This window comes from Pteropus alecto, unplaced genomic scaffold (genome assembly GCF_000325575.1).
Source record: "Pteropus alecto unplaced genomic scaffold, ASM32557v1 scaffold398, whole genome shotgun sequence".
NCBI classification, from domain to species: Eukaryota; Metazoa; Chordata; class Mammalia; order Chiroptera; family Pteropodidae; genus Pteropus; species Pteropus alecto.
The window spans coordinates 4,773,406-4,795,530 of NW_006442497.1; the positions used below are offsets into that span (position 1 = coordinate 4,773,406).

Here is a 22,125-nt window from a genome sequence, read left to right on the forward strand (position 1 = left end):
GAGTAAATGTGTAGCCAAGGCTGAGAACCAGAGACGTGGGAGAATAAGAGATGAAGACAGTGAACTGTTCTTGTGTTGAGAGAGGTGGCCTGGGCCCCAGGGTTTGTTTTTCTGAGGGGAGAGACTTATTATCAATGAATTTAAATCTTTTTTTATGACTCTCGATGAAAATTGGGTGGAGTGGGTGTGTGTTTCAAATTTTTAAAAATGTCTATCTTGCTAGGTAGGGCTGGAAGCTTAGCTAGTGCAGCCTGATGGTCCAGTGTCCAGGTGAAAGCATGGGATGGGATGGACATCACTGCTAGATTGTGTGTGTGTGTGTGTGTGTGTGTGTGTGTGTGTGTGTGTGTGTGTGTGGATCTGACCATTTAAGGGTTTGGTCATAGCACAGTTAAGAACCTGGGACACCTCTTCCTGTCTCAGGTAGTGTTCATGCAGCTCACAAAAGCCTAAAAACCTCGGGAATGCCTTTCAGTTGGTTGGTCACTTGTCACATTTTCATTTTCTGTCATTTTCAGTGGGGGCAGGGAAAAGGGTTGGTCACCTTAGGCAGGGTACTCAGTGGCTAGAGCAGCTCCCAGCTTAGGGGGCAGAGACCACAATCGAAGGAGTGTCCTCTCTTAGGATGCAGTGAAGGCCAGCACTCCCAGGGAGAGAGGAAGTCAGAAGAGAGAAAGTCCCCATGGAAGCGCAACTCCGACTGTGGCCTCTCTGGGTTGCATCCTTATCCTGTTCCCTGGGGAACGTGGAAGGGTGGGGGGTCGGAAATTCTGACCTCCAGATTTGGCTCTGGGTTCAAAGTCTGTAGAGCATGTGACCTCCCTAGACCTCAGTCTCCTAATATATGAATCATATTCAGACTTATAATCTGAGTCCTGTCCAGCTTTGATAGTCCACATTCCACATGCTCTTTTTAAATATTCAAAATTTCATCAGTCCCTGAAACAACAGGATATAGTGTCTTGTATCAGTGGAGTTTGTGACTTGGGAACTTGGAAAAGCTGGCAGAAATCAGGTGCAGGTGGTTTTGTTCCAAGGTCTTTATAAACGCAGGGTTCCTGCTCTTGTGACTAAGCCCCCACAGAGCCCTGCTCTGAAATGGGATCTTCAGGCCCAGCCCTTTGTCTCATTCCCTTGGGCATCCTTGGCCACTTTCTTCACCTTCCTGGATGCCAGTTCCCTGTCTCTGAAGCCTAGTGTCATCCCAGTTCTGCATGAACGTTCCTGGAGAGTCCTCAGGGGTCCCTGGTCCTGAGCAGAAAAGCCTCCTGATCTTGAGCTGCCCTGTTAATGGAGGGCATTTCACTTGGGAAAGAACTTTGCTACCAGGAGAGCAGCAGGTAGACTCCAGCTAGCAGCCTTGGGATGAATAGCTTTTAAAAGCATGGGTTTTGAGACCACAGTTCAAATTCCACCCCTGGGCAAATTATGTACTCTTCGGTGCCTCAGTCTTCTCATCTGAGGGGTCAATAATTGTTCCTCCTCCCTCCTAGGATTATGGTGTAGATTAAATGAGACGATGTAGAGGAGGTCCTTGGCACATGGCATTACCCCATACCTGTTAGCCGTTAGGATTACTTGTACAAGTAGAGGGAAATAGAATAACCAGAAGGCCCTGCCGTTGCCCGCGGGGACGATCCCTCCTTTGGCTCTCCAGTCGGTTTCGTTCTTTCAGTGAGTGGTGGCGTATGGGAGAACCAGCCCCTCTCACATGAAGGGCTCAGCCCTGATGTGGACTTTGAGGCCAGTTCCCACAGGACCAGCCAGGGCCTTGGGGATCTGCCCTAATGCTGTTGTACACTCTCAATAAAGGATTTTACACGCTTTGGGAGCAAAAATGACAAACGAGTTGAACAGAGATGAGTGTCCAGCAGCTGCGTGTGGGGGCGGGGATGGGCTGCGTTGTATAAATGCGGTTCTGAAGGTGCCACTAAGAAAGATCCTGCCCTGAGCCTGTGCGTGCAGTCTCAGTCCCTGCCCCCAGCCCCGGCCCCCATCCGTAGGAGCTGTGCCTTTCGCCTCAGCTATAAATCAGGTGCAGGAAGACTATAGTTAACTAGATCACGGAGGGTCAAATAACCCAGTTTGGGATTACGGGGCTCCCCTCTCCTTCTACTTCCTGCTGTCTGCACCTTGAGCCGAAAGTGGCAGGGGAAAGGAGAGGTCACGCAATATGAAACATTTATTCTTTTGTGCCTGGTTAGCAACTGCCGGGAGAAAGAAAAGCATAGCTGCGGAGGAGGTTGACACAGACAGCTGAGACGAAGTTTGTGGATTATCTGTGGATTTAAATGATCCCCATTCCCTCATTAGCATGGAGAATTTAGGAGCAGGGAGTGTTCTGTAGTCAGGTTGCCAGTGATCTAGGATGTGAGGGGATCATGTTCCCTGCTTGCTCTGCCTTCATTCCTTCAGATTCATAGGGTAAATCCGATGGCCTTTGCCGTGTGGGGAGGGCGGCAGATTTGCCCCAGGTTTTTTCATTGATTCAGCAAGTATTTATTGAGCACCTGCTACGTGCAAGAACTGGGGTTACAGTGCTGACTGGAACAGACATGTTCCCTCAGAGCCTGCTTTCTGGAGGGAGGTTGATGATAAAGAAGAAAAAATAAGCATAAGATTATTATAGATTGCGGCGAGTTACACGAAGAAAAAAGCGGAATGGAAGGATTGTGTAAGTAGGGGGAGCCTGTCTGCAAGGCAACCAGGGTAGACCTTTCAGAAGACGGGATGTTTGAGACGAGACCTAGGGGGTGAGGAGTGAACACTTGTGGGGAGATTGAGGCAAGAGCAGCACCAGTGTCTGGAAGCAAGAAAGGGCTTGGTCAGAGGGAGGCGTGGGAAAGCAGGGTCAGCTCCTGTGAGGATTTGCCCTAATGCTGTCGCCTGCTCCTGCTTTCTCTGTGGATGGTACTCAGATACACACCCCTGTCTTGCTCAAAGTGGAGAGGGATGTTTCACCCTAACCCAGTGCCACAGACAGATACGGACCTTTGGCGTGATCTTGGAGTCCCAGGTGGCCTCAGGATTGGCTCTAGGGAGCGGCCACATTCACTGATAGCAACCTCCCGGGATTCAGGGCAAAGTGTTTTCTCTCCCTATGTACTTCTCTACACCTTGGAGGCCCCGTGAGTACTAGAAAGGGCGTTTTCCCATCAGACCTTGGCTGGGAACGGAGTACCTGCATCATCTGGTGTTTGGGCTCTTTCTTCTCAAAGGACAGGAAGGACACTAGTCATATTGGATTAGGGCCCACCCTAATGACTTCATCTTAATTACCTCTTTAAAGGCTATCTTGAAATACAGTCACATTCTGAGGCACTGGGGTTAGGTCTTAAACATTTGATTTCGGGTGTTGGGGGTAGGGCGTAATTCAGCCCAGAACACGAGGTCTGCCCTGTCCTGCCTGGAAGTATCCAGGGAGGTCTGGGCACCAGGCCAGCCCCCCTCTCGTCCACAACCATATGCTCTGGGATCACTGCCATTTGTGGGTCCTGCCTGACCCCAAGGGCCCCTGGAGCCAGGTCCTCAGGAAAAGTCACCAGACCTGATAGCCCAGGATAACTTTCCAAAAGCCACAGTGTGAGCTGCGGTGAGAGGGGGCACCCTCAGTTGTGCATTTCCTCCTGATGAAGGCTGTTGGGACATCAGGGATTCAGGACAGAGGGTGTCGGAGGGAAGAGAGGAAGGCAGCTGCTCGGGACCAGTAGCCTAGGATCTGGACTGTCTGCCTTCCAGGTCAGCTCTGCTGGGGCTCTCGGAAACCCTGAGTGTACTTCTCTCAACTGACAGAGAAACCGAACCTCAGTAAAGAGATCCCAGCACGACACCGTGGGCAGTGGCGTTGGGCAGGGTGATCGGTGGGTGTAGACGGAGGGCCTGATGTGTCTGGCAGCACGAGAGCACCTTCCTTCCACCCTTGGTCAGGACACTGCAATGAACTGCAGTGATGGGAGTCATGGTCTAAGGCTCAGGGTGACACCTTGGATCCTTGGAGCCCTGTAGACACCAAGCCTTAGGCTGTTAAGTTGGAAGTGACTTTTGTGGGAGTGTAGATCTCTGTCCTTACAGGTGAGTCTCCTGAGGCTCAGAGCGAGCGAGTCACTAACCCAGGGTTACACAGCGTTACTGGCAGGACAGGCTGGAACCTGCATCTCCTGGTGCCCATCTGCGTGCCCAGATCATCTGTCCCTGTCTCATGGCCCAGAGCAAGGACAGTCTGGCTTCTCTGTACCTGGAGACCCTCCAGCCCGCCTTGTTTGTGAGAAACCTAATCCTGCCACCTTCTCAGGACCTTGGGCTTCCGTCTGGTCTCACCTTCCTCTCACTGGAAAAACCATGGGATAGATCGTTTCCTGTGACCAGGTGTTGCCTGCTCTGTGCAAATGGGGTGACCTTTGTGGAAGGGATTGAATTCCGCTGAAAAAAGCGGCTGACTTCCAGGGAAATGGGAGTCACCCAATGAGCTTCCTGTGGTAGAAGATGTTCTGACCCAGACCAAGATCTCAGAATCAAGGAGGCTCTTTGTCTCCTCACCAGATGCCCTGCAAAGGAGAAGACTTCCACTCAACTGAATTCCACATTCTCCCTAACGCAGCCCCGCCCTTCCCCGCACTGCACACGTGTGTGTGTGGGGGGGTGTGTGTGTGTGTGTGTGTGTGTGTGTGTGTGTGTGTGTGTGTGTGGTGAGGTTTGAGGGAATACAGCAGAATCCCTTTGGTTTTCTCTCCCCATGGGCCAAGGTCTGGGGCTTCCTTTGTAACTGGCGGGTGGATCGGACCCCCTTTCTTTGACACTGCTTATCAGATTCCTTTGTCCCAGACTGTAGAAGAATCCACTGTAGGGCGCTGTCATCTATCACTTCTCTCCAAACCTTGATATTCACCCTTCTTGGCATAGAGGGATAATTTGGGCTCTTCCTTATTCATGGGATTTTGGGAAAAGTCCTTATTTTGAGTGCAATGTGAGTCTGTCTGTGAGGATTATATTTGGTCACGCATAACAGAAAATCCACATAGCCTTTGTTTCAACAGGTTTAAGCATGCATTTCTCCTCGCAGAATGAGAAGTACAGACAAGGCGTCTAGAGAGGATGTGGGCCTCAGTGACACCCTCAGTGACTGGCCCTCTCATCCCCCATCCCCCACATGGCCTCCCTCTGCCTGTGATTTTTCTTGCCGGTTCATGTTCTCCTCCTCTGCGTGGTGGTGCCAATTTCACAGGCTGGTGTGAAGACCAGAGGGGACAACTGTATGAGAATGTGGATGTGCTCAGGTGTTCACAGGCTTCTGGTGGTGGCGCTCTGTTGGAGGAATGCTCCGCCTCTGGTGATGGTCCCTCTGCCCTGGAGGTGACCTGACTAGGTCAAGGCCCCCCTTTCACCCTATGGGACCCTGATGGCTTCTCATCCTGGAACAGTGATTTGTGTGGAAGCACATCAGCCTGCTGCTTCCGTTAAACCAGGTCAAGGGGCCAATTGGTCAGAGTCTTTGCAGAATCTTGGGAGAAATATTTGGAAACCAAGCAGTAAAATACCTCCTCATTTAATCAAAGGATGGGCTTATAGAAAGTGCCTGCTGCACAGAGCAAGCCCAGCGCCCTGCCATCACCAAGGATGGCCCTCAGCACCAGCTGACCTCAGCTGGTGCCTGGCTCCTCACTGGTAGCACACCAGCCCGGGCAGCTGAGAGGTCCCCAGCTGTGAGAGGGACTCCCATTGCTGGCTCTGGGCCAGCTTCTGCCACGGTGAAGATGCCCTGAATCAATAGTGGTGCCTGTGAGTGACTTGTGTCTGACTCTTTAGTGACTGAGCAACCTTTGGTGACTTCCTTCCAGTCAAGACCAAGGATCCTAATGGAGCACAGCTGTGTTCTATCAGCATCGAGGGGAGGACATCTTGGCTTGAATCTTAGCATTTCCAGCAAACTTGTGAATCAGGCCAGAGGGTGTTAGCTGGCAGGAGCCTTAGGAGTCTATATGCAACTGGTACCCACATCAGGGGCTCAGGATGGTGGGGTCCTGTGCTGTGGCCCTCTGCTTTCGTGTGGCCGACTTAGAGATGCTGCCCATGCTTGATCGCCCTTCCCATCACAGGGATGGATTTAAGAGGCCAGAGGGAAAGGTCAGCGGTCTTCTCCAACCGTCTCCTTACATCATCATCTGTAGCTTGCATCAAGGCTGGGTCTTTTCTTACTGAATTAAAAAAGAGAAGAAGAGCTGGCAGGGGTGCAGCAGTGAGAACGCACAAACTTTCCCACTGAGAGAAGGTTCACCTCTCAATTCTAACTCCTCCATTTGTGATCAGACTTTGCATTCCCGAAAACATATATGAAGGTCGGCCTTCCTCTAGGCCTTTGGAAGGGCTCCCCCGCTTCACTTCCTGCTGCCAAAACAGTCCTTTCAAGTCGGTCCACTCTGATTTGCATTTCCCCTTTCCAGGTAGGCAGGTGGCCAGTTATCAGAGCTTCTGGAATGTGTGTACGGGCTTGGCTGGGCCTGCTCCCCCATTTCTGCTCTTCCCCCTGGGGTGGGGTCCCTGGGGTGCCCCTGGGTGGGGAGGGCCCCTGAGGGTGGGCGTGCACTGGCCTCTTCCCACCTTCTGACCTTCCTTTTGTGTATCTTCCACAGCCTGTGATTGCCACCCCGTGGGTGCTGCTGGCAAAACCTGCAACCAAACCACCGGCCAGTGTCCCTGCAAGGATGGTGTGACGGGCATCACCTGCAACCGCTGTGCCAAAGGCTACCAGCAGAGCCGCTCTCCCATCGCCCCCTGCATAAGTACGTGCCAGGCACCCTCTTCCTTGAGGCTCCGGCTTGGGCGTGGGTGTTGGGGGGGCCCTTTCAGCTCATTGACATCCAGTGGGCATAGTGCTCACTGAGGCCCCTTGTGAAACACTCAAGCCTATGGGGTTCTTGCAGAAGCAGCCAGGGCCCAGCAGAGCCAGCCTGTTTGTCCTGACACAGAGTGAGTCTTCTGTTCCTGGGTGGACACAAGGCCCCCTCCTCAGCCCAGGTCCTGTTCCCATACGCCACCTTGAGTGCAATGTGAGCCTGGACCCGGGGGGGCCTGCACCAGGGGCTACCATTGCTGCTATGAGAATTCCAACTCCCCCTGCCTCTGGAAGATTCAGAACAGAGGGACTGATACCATATGGCCTTTGAGGGAAGCTGGGCAGGGCTCCCTTGCCCTTATGAAGTGTGGGAGCATCCCCGAGGGTCCTGAAGGCCCCATCAGGCTAGCTGTTACCCCTAGATGCTAGAACTTGGGGAGGGGATGAGCAACGTTGCAGGGTCACTCAGGGGCCTTGGCTCAGCCAGGCTTTACTATCTTACAACTGATAGGATCACATAGGTGTCATGAGGGGAGAATTAGTCTTGGGCGAAAGTCAAGCCTGGTTGAGAGCTGGCCCCGGCCTCAGCCTCATCGATTCCTTGTGCAAGACAGGTCTAAACCCAGCAGGTGGGTGGAAGAAGGTGCCGATCCCAGCTCATCAGGCAGACCTTGGGATACAGTCTGCTTCTCTAGAGCTGAGTTAGCACACCTAGCCTGGGAGGTCGGCCCACTGCCTTGTTTTATATGGCTTGATTTTTTTTTTTTTTTTTTTTACCTCTTTAAAATGATTGAAATAAAAATTAAAAAATACTATTTCATGACATGTGAAAATGATATGAAAGTTCAGTGTCCATAAGTAAAGTTTTATGGGGACACAGCTGTGCCTGTTCGCATGCTGCCTATGGGTGCTTTTGAGTTCCAACAGCAGAATTGAGCAGTTACAACAGAGACCGTGTGACCTGCAGAGCCTGAAACATTTACTAGCCGGCCTTTGACAGGCGAAGTCCGCTGACCCTGCTTTAGGGTTTTAGTGTCCCTCAGCACTGGGAGGGCACTGGCTTTTCCAGTCAGTCCTGAGGGACTTGGAACAACCTTAGGCACAGCAAGAGGCTGGGGGTCCTTGGAGCAGTCCCACCTACCTTACAAGGAATCCCCCCACACCTACACTGGCCTGAAACACACTATACCTCACCTGCCTGAGCTGGGTGTGGCCTTCACTCCCAGAACATATTGGGCTGCATCAGTTTCAGCAGCTCTTCTGACAAGTTTCTAAATCAGGAGACATGTCCGCAGGGGTCCAGTAACACAGATAACCAAAATCTCGGCTTTGGGAGATTGAGCTCTATGTCCATCCAGGGCAGAGCAAGGTGAAATGGTTTTGATGAAAACTTCTAATTGTCAGAGTCTAACAACTTGCAAAATTTTTTCTTTTCCATCTGTCCAAAAAGCTGCAAAGTGAACATTTTTAGCACACTGGGAAGAAATCAGTGCTGCCATCTGGGGTTATGAAAAAAGAGGGAGAAAAAACAGGTTCTCTCTTATAAAGGGAGTAAGGAGCTGTCAGGTTGCTCAAAAATGGCGGGAACCAACATTTCCATTGGCCTGGGGGAAAGACCTTGAAATGGAACTATGCTTCAGAGTCAGAGACAGAGACCTGGGAAATGGAAGTTCTCGCTGCCCAACTTGCTCTGTACTTTCTTCGTCCTCTCGAAGGGCCGGCTGATGCTGGGCGCGAGTGTTCCCACCAACAACCTGAAGACCTGAGTCTCCATCCTGGGATTTCCGTGAGCTTTTCCTGAGGGCATCTGGCTATAGGCGCCACAGTGCTGAGGGACTTGTGCCCTGTTTCATCACAGCTCTGTAAGCCACATGCCCTCTGCATACACCCCTGTGCCAGGCCTAAGGCACTGCGGTTGGGCAGCCAATGCGGCTCCATGGCCACTGGCCTCAGCCCTGTTTGTGAACTTGCAGGATTAGACCAGACCATTCAGAGGTTCCCTCTGCAATGTTTCTGCTGGGACCAAGTAGCTCATCATGAGGGCTAAGAGAAGTCCTGATACAAAGTCCAGTTTCTTAATGAGCTGCTGTGACAGGGCCGAGAGCAAGATTTGCCTCCAAATGGACAGCTGGGTCCTCTGTCCATTCCTTTTGGGAGGTGCAAAGGCTGGCTTCTGTGGGTGTCTCTCAGATTTGCCCCTGGCCTAAGAGTGTTCCATCTTTATCCATCAAGGTTCCAGTCGAGGTGATCTAGAGTCTGAGGATCCAAGGGAGGTCTTACCCTCAACAGTCAGATGGTGGCCAGAGTCAGTGGGGCTCGTGAAGGCCTCTGTGACCCCATTTTCATGTGGTCACTCATCAGGGGAGGCGAGCCCTTGCCCCTCATGGACTTTTGGTCCATGCTTAGCCTTCATTCAGAAAGAGGAAGCTGGAGCTGTGACATTTGGTCTTTGCAAGAGACTGGTTGAACCCTCACCTTTTGGAAGCACAGATTCAGAGCCAGGAGCTAGAAGGCACTCATTGCCATTCTAGATAGAAAAGGAGTGATCCCAATAAAGTAGATGCTTCTTCAGGCCCCTCGATCTTCTGTATTGTCAGTCTGTTCTGCCCACCGAGACAGTGCCTTAGCTTGTGAGATGCACCTGTGAGAATCTGAGCCAGGGGTGCAGACCCTCTCTGCACGTGTAAGACACCTCCCAGCCCCCTCACATGCCACACCTGCCATGAGCACCTTCCACACCAGTAGGTCAAGGTCAGAGGTGGGCAGGGCCCAGGCAGCCACATTGCGATGAGCAGGGGCCATAGGAAGGCCCCTCTCTACCGCCTCAGGCTGAGCCAAGCTGTGGGTACACAGAGCCAAGCACACGCACCTGGCAGGCCCCCACTAGGGAGCAAGGCCAGCTCTTCGTGCTATCTGTCCCTCCTGCCTTCTCCCCACTCCAGTCCCTTCCTCAACAGCCAGGAGCATCTACGTCTCTGCCAGGTGAAAGGACAGCTCCACAGAACAAGGGAGAATGCTGGGCCCCCATGCTGGCTTGGCTTTCTCCTCCCTGACTGTCCTGGTGGCGGGGGCGTTGAAGGGGTGGGCAGGAAGGCTGGGAGAGGTCTGTGCTGTGCTGATTCTTTTGTAAGGTCAAAAGTAACATCTTTTCTTTTTTTTTTAGTAACATCTTCTTACCTTGCTTTCTCTTCCTCCCATCCTGAACCTCACAGAAATCCCCGTGGCACCGCCGACCACTGCAGCCAGCAGCGTGGAGGAGCCAGAAGGTAGGCCCTTCCCCTTCTTGCTCATGTCTTGCTTTTGCTGTGGTGTGGGGTGGGCAAGGGAGGGTGATTAGAGGAACCGGAATCCTCTGAACCACCATTGGGGTGCTGCTCAGTGTGAGTGATACCCCTGGGTTGAATTGAGAAGGATCGAGCCACAGGGCATTTTTCTGTGAGGGCCCCTTCCAAGAATAAAAGGGAAGGGGTTTATTATTGCCTGTGGGCTGCCTCTCTCCAAAGCCTGGGACCTTTGAAGCTGCGCTCCTCCTCCTTATCCACCAAGGGTGAGAAACCTCTTGCCAGCCCAATACCATCCAAGTCGAGGGGTGGGGATGGCGTGTAACTCCTTCCTGGGGCTGCGAAGTAGGAAAAGGATGGGTGGCTGGGACGAAAAAGGCATTCTTGAGCACGAGAACAGAACAGGGGGCCATAAACGGACACTGGGTTAGAGAAGGGCTAGGAACTGGGACTGGAAGAGAATCACACCGTCACTGTCTCTCACTGAAATTGAGCATTTCCTCTGTTGCAAAGGTGGGCCACAACCACAGCAGGGCCAGCGGCAACTGTGACTTGGCCACCAGCAGAAATCACAGCTATTTTCACATCCCGTTAAGAGTCGGTGCAAATAACATGAAATATTGTTGATGCTTGCTATTTCTTCAAAAGTATGGAAGTCATCAGACCCCCTGCTAGATCCTGATTTATAATCATTAATAAAGAAGCACATACCTTATGTAACGACTATAAATATTGGTTTTCAAAAATATTTGGATAAGTGTATTTCAGTATTATTAGCTTCCTTTGTAGTCGTATGTATTTTATTTTCATATTTAAAAACATTACTGTGAGAAAGGGTCCATGGGTGTCGCAAGTCCTTGGCACAAGAAAGGTTACACAGGGTTGGAAGCCTGGTTTCATTGGGTGCCACATGGAGAGCAGGCCAGGCCTGTATCCTGGGGTCACACAGGGCTTTGTGTAGTGGTACTTGGAGAAGGAGTAGGAATGGGAAGCAGAAAAAGTGACAGTGGGGCCTCTCATAGGCATCAGTGCCAGCTCTGGGGACTTCTTTCCTCCTCTCCAAATAGGATTGTAGGGAGGTGTGGGGGAGGCTTGCATACCCATGCAGTTGCCGGAATATTTTAGAATAAAGACTGAATTTTTTTAGTATTGGCAGTATACTGCGAACTTGAGAGAAAACACATTTCGAACTTGCATATATACAGTCAACAAACAGCCCTTAAATAAGAAAGGACAGAGAAACATTTCAGGGAGTGCTGAGGCCACACTAGGGATATTCAAAGATGTTTTTGTCTTGGATTGTTAGGTAGTCTTCAGTCAACTTTGGTTGAGCTGCAGTGGACATTTAAAGGAGAAATAGTGATGAGAAGGAGCCAGAGGAAGAAGCATCACAGCAAGCACCTGGGAGGCAGGATGACAGAAGCCAACATGGGGGATGAGGAAGCTCTTTCTGTAAAAATAGAATTTAAAGAAACATTCCCAATTAATTCAGCTCTAGGATAGAGCAGTTTTGAAATGAGAAGATACTTCCATTTAATGGTGTCTTGACTCGTGCTGTTGCAGAAAAGATCCAAAATCAGACCGGCAAGAAACCAAGCAGCACTCAGAGAGTTGGAGAGTTTATTATGCTGGTAGTCTCAGAGGAGCTAGGGCTCTGAAGATCTGGACCAACTCAGTTGCAACATTCCTTATATAGACCCTTTTTGGCACAGGCTGATTGGTTAATTTGTCCTCAGATCTTTAAAAAGCAGTGCGAGTTGCTATGGCTGCAGGTAGTTACAGTGCATTACAAAAGGTGGGAGTTGCTATGGGTTACCTGCAGTTACAAAGTGTTACAAAGCCCGGCAGTTGCTGAGGGTACAAACAGTTACATTTGTTGCTTAGCTCAAACAAAAGGGAAGGTGAGTCTTTAGTCAAATTGGAGTACAGCCCATGCAGCAAGCATATTTACAGAAGCAGAACAGAGAGCTGATTAGCCTTTTGAATGAAAATTCCTCTTCAGTGCTTCCATGATGTGACATCAGTCACATCAGAACTCACCTGGACAAGCTCTTTGGGCTGTGCACACAACTAATCCAAGGCCATGACGGATCTTCATCATCTCTTTTGACTCCCATTTTTCTAGTCTTTGCAGCTTGACTTTAGGTTTCTTGCAGTGTTTTTTTTGTTTGTTTGTTTGTTTGTTTTTTCCCTTTCAAATCAGAAATGGGCAAATGGGAAAAAAAATAGAGGGAAAAAGTAAAACAACTCATGAGATTTCTGTACAGGCCACAAGAAGCTGGTATAAAGCATGCAAACAGACAAAAGAGTCCTGAGCAAGTACTTACAAACACTTACAGAATCCTACTTTGAAAAGTCTTCCTTAGCAGTTCTTAGTTGATTAACTTCTCTGACTCTTGGTTTTGTTACTGTTTATTTCCTTTCTTCCTTCTGAACCTTTAAAAACATGATTTAAATAGGAGCAAGCAGTAAATAAACACCCTCACAAAGTGCTTTGCTCTCAGAGGAACTAAGCGAGCAGGTGTGATGTTTGTAGCTTTGGCCAGGCCCTTTTGGAACTTCTCTGGTGGTCTGTGGATGCCCAGGATCTTTGCTGCTCGCACTGCAGAACTGGGGCCATGCCACCACAGAGAGGCTGGGCTTGCCTTGTCTCAGCAGGCGGGATGGTGTGGGCAGGAGGCCAGGGGCCCCCTGGGAAGTTGGGCCTGGGAGCTCGGTTCTTCCAAGCCTGTCGATTCTTGCAGTGTTTGAATAGGGAAGCCCTCTGTGCCAGGCTGCCTGAGAAAAGCTTATTTACTTTTGCCTGTGTAACAGAGGAGAATTAATAAACCGAGAATTTGTCCTGAAAGCTGATGGACATAACCTCACCCTGAACCCATCCCCTTGCAAGGCCAGCTCACTCAAGGAATGCTATCCACCTGCTGTCTGAGCTGGCTGGGACCCCATCATGGGGCGGGGAGGTGGGAGGTCTGGAGCCAGGGGCCCAGGAGGGGAATGGGCTGGAATGGAGATAGGGACCACCCACTCCAAACCCAGCTACTTCTGATTGTAGAGACCTCCACCCCTAGAGCTAATAGAGAGGGCCCCCCGTTTTCCCTTGGCCTCCATCAGCTCTGTGGTGGTTGTTGATTTGCATGTTGTTTGGGTTTATGGAGGCCTCTTGGGAGGAGCCCCGGTTTGTAGCCAGGCGATCTGGGGTTGATTCTCCACTGGCTGTGAGGCCTTGGACGTGCAAAGACTTCTCCTTTCTGCATCCTTTGAAGAATGAAGGGGTGGGACCAATGGTCTTCTGGGTGGGGGGGACCTCCCCACCCTGCTTCTTGTGGTGGGAATGACCTACTGCTAAGCTTTTTTCCTCTTCAGAAATGTCTGCTCACTCTTCTCTGCCGATGATGATCTGCTTCTTCCACAGTTCCTTACAGAGGCTCTGTGGGCAGAGGTGCTGGTTAGGTAATTAACACCTGGCTGGGGGGAGGGGGAGATGATCGCTAGCATTTACCACTTTCCCTTGTGTAAACACTCCCTCCTGGCAGGTTTCAGAAGAGTTAGGAAGAGATGGTTATAACTGGTTCTCAGGGCCAGTGTATGCAGACTCCACCCAGCACTGCCCGTGAGCCTTCCCTGAAAATGGAGTGTTGGCAAAGGAACACAGAAATCTAGAAGGAGGAAGGGCCACCTCTCAGCGGAGGTGAGGCTGTTGGTCATTGCTGGCCTCCTTGGTGTGAAGGGTCTCGGCAGTCTTTTGAGTGGAAGCTGAACTCAGGTTGGAGGTACGAGAACAAGGAGCCAACTCCTGGGTGCTTCATCTCCCAACAGGATCTCGAGTCCTCTTTCCTGGCCCTGTCTTCCCATGGCACTCACCCTGTTTGGGGCCCTACGTGGTACCTTCTGCTAGCTGCTTCAGTGGACCCAGTCTGAGTGTGGAGGTGACCTTAGAGATACCATACCTGGTGGCCTCTCAGCACCTCCATTTTTTTTTGTGGAAGAAAATGGGGTTTATATAGACCTGCGACCTGGATGAACTCAGATTATTCTCATTTTAGACTTTTGTTTTCCAAGATAGATAACAGGCTGGGTAAGTGTGGGAAACAAGTTGATAAGACTTCAGTGCATATTGGCCAGGTACTGGGGGACAGGATGCAGGGGAGGGAAGGGCATTGAATTGGGAGTCTGAGTCCTGAGTTCTGCCTGATCTTGTTTTCTTCTCTGTGAAACTGGGTAATGATAATCCTGCCTCACAGGGTTGTTTTGAGGATTAAATGGGATGATTCAGTGATGGGCTTATCATAAGTGCTCAATAAAAAACCAATGGACCATCAAGGAAAATATAAACATCACAGTGCATCACGGATGAGTTAAAGTCTCTGTTGGCTCCTCGTCAGGAAGGTGAGTTTTTCAGCAGATGTCAGCATGAGGATAAATGTGGAGAGTCAGCTAGATAGAAAATTCTTGAGGAGACCTTGGGAGGGAACAGGTGGGGCTCCCCAAGGCCAAGGCAGCTGAGGGAACTGCTAGTGGCCTCATCACAGCCATCCTAGCAGCTAATGTTAGACCCTGAATCCAGCAGAGTTGAAAACTGGAAGTCGAAGGTCAATGCTTGACTTCATAATAGCCAAAATGTGGAAACAGCCCAAATGTCCATCAATGGAAGAATGGATAAACATAATGTGGCGTATCCATACAATAGAATAGTATTCAGTCATAAAAAGAAATAAAGGACTGACCCATGCTACAACTTGGATGAACCTTGAAAACATTATGCAAAGTAAAAGGAGCCAGACACAAAAGGCCACAAAGTATATGATCCCATTTCTGTGAAATGTCATGAATAAACAAATCCAGAGACAAATTAGATGAGTGGATACCAGGGGGTGAGACAAGGGAGGAATGGGGAGTGACTGATGGGTACAGGGCTTTCCTTTAGGGGTGATGGAAAAATTCTGGAACTAGATCGTGGTGATGGGTTCTACAGCAGTGTGAATGTACTTAATTTCACTGAATCGAACCATTTAAAAACAGCTAAAATGGCCAACTTTATTTTACATGTATTTTACCACAATTAAAAAAAAAGTCAGGTGCTTGAAGTTAAAGTCCAAGGGTAAAGTGAATCTGGCTTGTCTGGTCAAGATGAGTGGAGAGCAGGAGGCATAGGGACTGGGTGCTGGGGCATGGGAGTAGTGGGGACATGCTTGCCTTCCTCTCCCCTTGCTCACTGGGAGACTTACAAGGGCGGGGTGTGTCTCTTGGCACCATCCCCCAAGAGAAATAGAACGTTAGGCTGTCCAGGATCAGCTGTTTAGGACATGACCATCAGATAATTTTTACCCTGAAAAGAGATTGGTCCAGACCCATGATAAAAGAGAAATAAATTCTGGCTAAATGAAGGAGGCGATGACATATTCATAATGCTTACTCTGTGCTAGGCACTCTTCTCAATTATTAACCATTTAATTATCTCTTCCACTCACACAAGAGTAGATACTGTGATTACCCCCATTTTACATAGGAGGAAACGGAGGCACTGAGAGGTTAGTGAGCACTAATAAGTAGCTGGCATTCCAGCTGAGGTCTCCTGGCTTCAGAATCTGAGTGGCATTGACCTCTCTGTCATTCTGTCTCTCAGTAGTTAGGCTGGTTGGTCAATTTAGGATAAATTTTTCATATTCCTGACTGTGTGATAACATCCTACCAAGAAAAGACAAGCTCACACATCCATAGGGGACCTGAAACCAAGATAGAGATGAAGGAGCAGCCAGTTAAAAGCCACTGTCTTCTGCAGGTACCAGTTAAAGTGGCTTTTGGGAATGTGGTTAATTGGCGTGTGGGGCTGGCATGGCTGAGGCCATAGGATCTGGGCATTGGAGAACCAGTTAGCAGAGCTCTGTCCCTTTGGTCAGAAGGTGGCCCGAGTGACACAAGGCCGATAAATCAACTGGTATCAAAAAATGGGGGAAGGCAGGGGGGGGAATCCACAGTGCCTTCCTCACACACAGGACAGTCCTTGCATCATAAAAACGTGCCTGTAGAGAATCAGCAGAAAATTGTAAATGAATTCTGCAGGGAGGCCATTACAAAATTAACATAAAGAGATCAGTAATTTTTCTTATATATCAGCAATAACTAGTTCCAAAACAATGACATAGTAAGTAAAAAGCACATAATGGGATTTCTGGCCTGTAGTAAGTGCTCAATAAATGCATATCATTTTTATGATAATGGAAACAAAATCTCAATTAAAGTAGCAACAGAAGTATCAACTACACAAATATATGTAGCAATAAAAGCACAGTGTATATTCTTTAAAAAAAAAAAATACAACTTTCCTTGGGGACACTAAAGAAGATGAAGAGAAATGGAAGGTCTTACCATATTCTGGGAGGGCAAGATACAAAATAGTAAAATGTTAATTCTCCCTGAAATAATCTATAAATTTAGTATAATTCCAGTCAAAATCCTGATTGGATAAAACATGATTCTTAAGTTCAGCTAGAAAAATTAAATGAGTGAAAATAGCCAATAACTTTTTAAAAAATGAGTAATGAAGGGTGACTCGCCCTACCGGATTTTTAAAATACTATAAACAAGATATTTAAATTAGTGTGATATTGGCATAGGCAGAGAGAAATCACGAAAGCTGAGTAGAAAGTCCAGAAATAGACTCAACTATAAACATAAGAACAGTATATGGTAAAGCTGTAATTATAAATCAGTGAGGAAAAGGATAAATCAGTCAGTAAATGGTGCTGGGAAAACTGGCTATTTATTTTAAAATAATAAAATTAAATTTCTGCATTATGCTACAAACCAACATAAATCCCAGTGGATTAAATATTTATGTTTTAATGAATCCTTAAAAGTTCTAGAATAAAACATGTCAGTACCAATATAATCTTGGGGTAAGGAGGGCTTTCTAGATATGATACCAAAGTCAGAAATCATGAAAGAAAAGATGTTAAGTTGATAAAAATAGAAAACTTCTGTACTTCAAAAATCTCTGTAAGCAACATAAAAGGCAGACTAAAAGCTGAAGAAATATTTGTGACATGGATGACCAAAGATTAATATCCTCAATAAATAAAGAGCTTTTACAGTTCAATAAGAGAGAGAGAGAGATCCTAATACAAAATTGGGCTGAGAAAATGAAAGAAATTTACAAAATTTGTACAAATGGCACTAAGCATCTGAAGTGTTGCACTCACTAGTAATAAAGAAATAACGTTAACAAGAATACCATTTTAAAACCTTATTCAACTGATACCATTTAGAAAACAAGGTAATTTACAGTGTTGAAAGGGTTGGGAAAATAGGCATAGGAAATAGGCACACACCTACTCTGGTAATGGAAGAGTAACTTGGTACCACTTTTATGAAAGGTGATTTGGCATTATGTATCAAAATGTATCTTTGACCTGCTGGTTTCACTTCTAGGTATTTAGGAAATATTTATGTGTGTCAAGATTTAGCTGCAAGGTTGCTTATAGCAGCATTGTTTATAATAACAAAAGAAGGAAACAACTAAATTGAGTTTTAGTTACTCAGTTATGGGAGATCCATATAATTATGTTGTAGGACGATATTTAAATATGAAATGGTAAGATACAATATATTGCCAAAGATTACACAGTAGGTTACACATGGAGCGTCAATTTTGGTGAAAGGACTGGTTTACAGAACATTTCAAATAAATTATTTCATTGTGTTCATATAGTTCTGTGATTCTCATCCAGGGGCTATTTTGACCCCAAGGGACACTTGGCAATTTTTGGAGACATTTTTTATTGTCACAGTCGGAGGAAGAGTGCTGCCAGCAGGTAGAAGCCAGGGATGCTGCTAGACATCCTACAACGCACAGGAGCACCCACCCACAAAAAAGAATTATCCAGCCACAAATGCTAACAGTGCTGAGGTTGAGAAACTCCTGTATCAAAGATAAAATTCTTATGTTCTCTCCAAAAGTATTGAGGAGAGAGACTGTTGTATTCTTCAATAACCATCTCATTTGTTAGTTACATATGTTGAAATGGTTGCAGCTGAGGATTTAGAAAGCTATTTTCTCGTCAGCAAGCATTCTCTATCTGATCATAGGAAATGTTTGCCTGGTTCTTTTTCCATGCTAAAATTTAGCCCATCCTAAGATAAAATTTATCCCAAATTCTGAGTTGTACTATACATTACTATATTTTGAATTAATTTGATTTAACTAATCATTAAACTTTTTATTATGAAAAAGAGAAGTGGAGAGAATAGAGTGATGGACACCCATGCCTATCACCTAACTTCATAATTGATGTTTTGCCTCATTTGCTTAAGTTTTTTTTTTTGCTGAAATATTTTTAAAGAAAAGCTTAGATATTTCACCCCTAAGTATTTCAGAATGCCATCTCTGAAAAATAAGTTTCCCGTATCTGCTCAACAGCATTATTACACCTAACAAAAATGAACAGTTCTTTAATATCATCTGATACTCAGTCCATCTTCAAACTTTCTTGGTTATCCCCCAAATGTCTTTCATAGCTGGTTTGCTCAGTAGTTTAATTATTAAAGCATTATACAATACTGTGCTTTACAAAGCATTATATTTAGAAGTGCATGGGTCCCCAGGCGTGTGCTGCTTTTGAGGATTTAATGCATGCGGAGTGGCGTGTCAAATAAAAAGTGCTACCCACATGTTACTTGCTGTCATCCTTAATCTCATGCTCTTAAAGAGGCAGGCCCATGCGCCAAGTCCAGCCCAAACTTTAGCCAACCTAATGGCTTTGGGACTGAGGGGTGCAGGCTCTGAGCTTCCTTTAGGGGACTGTCCGTGAGAAAGGGGGAACTCCACAGCTTAGGGAACAAGGGAGTGAGACACCAGTGTAAATCTTTGCCACACTTCTCCATTGTGGGAAAAGAAGGTATGGAAGCTAGAAGGCACTCAGCAGTGATACAAGGTGCCCATCAAGGGTCTGAAGCAAGATTTCTCAATGTCAACACTGGTAACAACAGGGCTGGAGAATCCTTGATTGTGGCGTTTGGGTTGTTGCACAGCATCCCTGGCCTCCGTACTCTGGATGTTGCGATAATCAGATGTCCCCTGGGGGAAAAACAGCTTATGGTTGAGAACCACTGGGTTAAACTCAGATTTCCTGACATCAGCCTAGTTCCCCAGAACACGCCAGGAAAGGAAACCAGAGACTGAGCCACGAGAACGTGGGACCTGTGAGTGGAACCTGCTCATTGCCCTGGCTGGAGACTGAACTGATCCCGTTAAGTATTAGGTTGGACTGAATGGAATTGCCATTTTATATGACCAGTTGTAACCCACAAAAATGGCAATTTCACATGGTCCAACTTACTGTTTACTTCCCCTAGGGCAGGAGACGCTGCTCTGGGCAGCCTGTGTGAAGCAGTCTCTCTTTCATTCTTTCTCGCTCTCTGACTCTCCTCTCCTCTGCCTTTTTCTCTGTGTCCTCTCCCTCTGTCTTCCTTCTCCACCCCACTCCAGCAGCTTCCTTATTCCCCTACTTTCCTCACTCTCCCCGCCTCCCCCTCATTCTCTCTCCTTTTTGGAACCTGCACAAAGGGCCCAGGGCAGAGGTCAGGATGGGGGTGAGCAGGGCTAGGAGAACTCTGGTGCTCCCACCCCCAGCCAGAGGCCTCAGTCACCCCAGGGAGTACAAAGGAAGCCATTTGCATTGTGGGTTTGAGGCCCCCATTGTTTCCCTGTGGCAGGGCCTTTGCAGGTGGAGCTGCCACCAGCCTCCAGGAGGATAAAGGGATGTGCAAAGAGGCTAGGGGAGCCTGCAGGGGCAAAATAGTTAGCCCTTCTTGGGAGCTCTTCCCTCGGGGGACTCAAGGGGAATGGCTGATGGGAGTGGGATGAGTGACAGGTGTCAGTGAGAGAGAGGATTGGAATCTCCAGGACCCGCCCCTGTGTCACACAGATGTCATAGGGTCCTTGTTGGTAGAGGCAGGGGGGTGGGGTGGGGAATAGTGTTTGCAGGCTACATTGCTAGGCTGAGGCAGGGTAGATGCAGAGACATGCACCCTACCCCCAGGGTGGCCCCTGCCCAGAGCTGTGTTTGATACTTCCTCTGGGGATTCTCGCTGAGGTCCTGGGCTGGGCACTGGTGGGAAGGGGTGCACAGTAACTAGGCTGTGCCAGGCACCCTGGCCTGAAGCCCTCAGTACGGTCAGTTTTCTCTCCCATCCGGAATGCTGTCAGCTCTTCTGGGGGAGAATCCCAGTAGCCACTGAACTGGTGTAAAGTCCCCACCCCCAGAGTTGGGAGTTGGGCAGCACCGCAGTGGTCCCTCTGATATCTTAAATACTCTACCAGACTTACAATATATTAGTCCGCTCAGGCTGCCAAAACAAAACACCATAGACTGTGTGGCTTAAATGAGAGGAATTAGTTTTCTCTGAGGATGGAAGTTCTGGACATTGGAAGTTCAAGATCAGGGTGCCAACATGGTTGGGTTCTAGAGAGGACCTTCTTCCCGGCTTGTAGACTGTCGACTTCTCTCTGTGTCCTCACATGGTGGGGAGAGAGCTCTCTGTGTCTCTTCTTGTAAGGGCACTAATTCCATCCTCATGGGCCCCACCTCTCCGACCTCATCTAACCCCACTTCCCTCCCAAAGGCCCCACCTCCAAACTCCATCACACTGGGGGTTAGAGCTTCAACATAGGTATTTTGGTGGGACACAATTCAGTCCATAGCGGGTGGTCATAGCAACATTGTTAAACACAATCATTTACTTAAGAGCATAGGTTTTGAGTATTTTGTGACAGTCCTCCACCCCAATTAAAGTGCCCTGAAGGTCACTTGATAGCTTAGGCTCAGTCTTCTCAAGAAAATGAAGGAGTTGGGCTAAATGATTGATTTGGCTCCCTCCCAAGTCAGAATTCTCTGGTCCCAGCTGGTCGGGAGGCTGATTATGGTTGCAGGACTGGTAGCCACAGAGCCCTTGCCCTAGGGGCTCTTTTCAGGCTTTGTTGAGGGGACCATGGGGGGATTTGGACCAAGAAGGTGCCTAGACTTGGGGACGGAAAGGAGAAGAGGAGAATGGATTGGGATGTCATCTGCCCATTTTCCGGGTGTGGACATGAACCTTCAGTGTTGGGAGGACCAACTTGGCCTTGAAGCCAGGGAGGCTGCCAGTTGCCTCCTACCACATTTGGTGTGATGCTCAGACATTCCTCAGCCCCAACTCCCACCTACTATTGAATGGGACGCTGCTGTCTGCTATGTTGTCCCTCTGCTGCTAAAAGTATGGGTATGGCCATGTATTGCAAGTTCCTGCTGTGACCCCAGGTATGACCACACAGAACACGGTCCTTGCATCTTTGCCTCCTAGGGCAGAGGGCGGAGCTTTCATTCAGTGGCCCCCTTCCTGTTCCTTCCACTGGGGAGGTCAGCTTCTCCCTAGGGAAGATGATGGTGGGTGTCATTTGTATTGTTTTGTGGTCTCTGTTCAAGAGTAAAGTGTAATGCAGAATTGAGGAAAGGAGAAAGCCTTTTTGTTTGCAGAGACTAGAAATGAACCAGGGTCTGAAATTAATTTATTTTGTGCAATGAGGTGTATGAAAATCAGTGGTGTGCTGAAGCCAGCATGTACCTGCTCACCCTGGCTCATGATTGCTGACTGTGGGCATCTCTTCCCAGCTCAGTGTTCAGGGCATCCTGCTGGTAGTTTGAAATTGGCCGTGATGGGAATATTTACACCTCAGAAATTGGCACATGCTACAAATCAAATGCTTTTTCTTCCCAGAGAGCTGGTTATTAAATATTTCTCAGCGTTCCCCCCGAAAGGCATCCCGGGAGTGGAATTTTGAATCTTGATACCAATAGGAAACCTAGGGACAGATCATCCAATGTGGCTCCACATGTGACAGAGGGGGAGACTGAGACCCAGAGGAGGACAGTGACTTGCCCTAGGGTTGATGAAAGAATCGCGGGGAGGACCCAGGTGTCCCAGCTTTCCACTGACTGTAGTGCCTCAAGCAAGCTCCCTTTCAAGTAGTTAAGTTGTGGA

The 22,125-nt window shown here is 48.3% G+C and overlaps 1 protein-coding gene across 3 annotated transcripts in view; it reads left to right on the top strand.

The window, feature by feature from the left end:
* Window positions 1–22,125, top strand: part of NTN1 (netrin 1) — a 189,521-nt gene that overhangs the window by 131,479 nt on the left and 35,917 nt on the right. For all 3 annotated transcript variants that reach the window (XM_015597381.2, XM_015597382.2, XM_015597379.2), the window contains exons 4-5: window positions 6,627–6,776; window positions 10,042–10,095. In XM_015597381.2, the coding sequence (XP_015452867.1) occupies window positions 6,627–6,776; window positions 10,042–10,095 (204 nt within the window). The remainder of the gene's footprint in view (window positions 1–6,626; window positions 6,777–10,041; window positions 10,096–22,125) is intronic.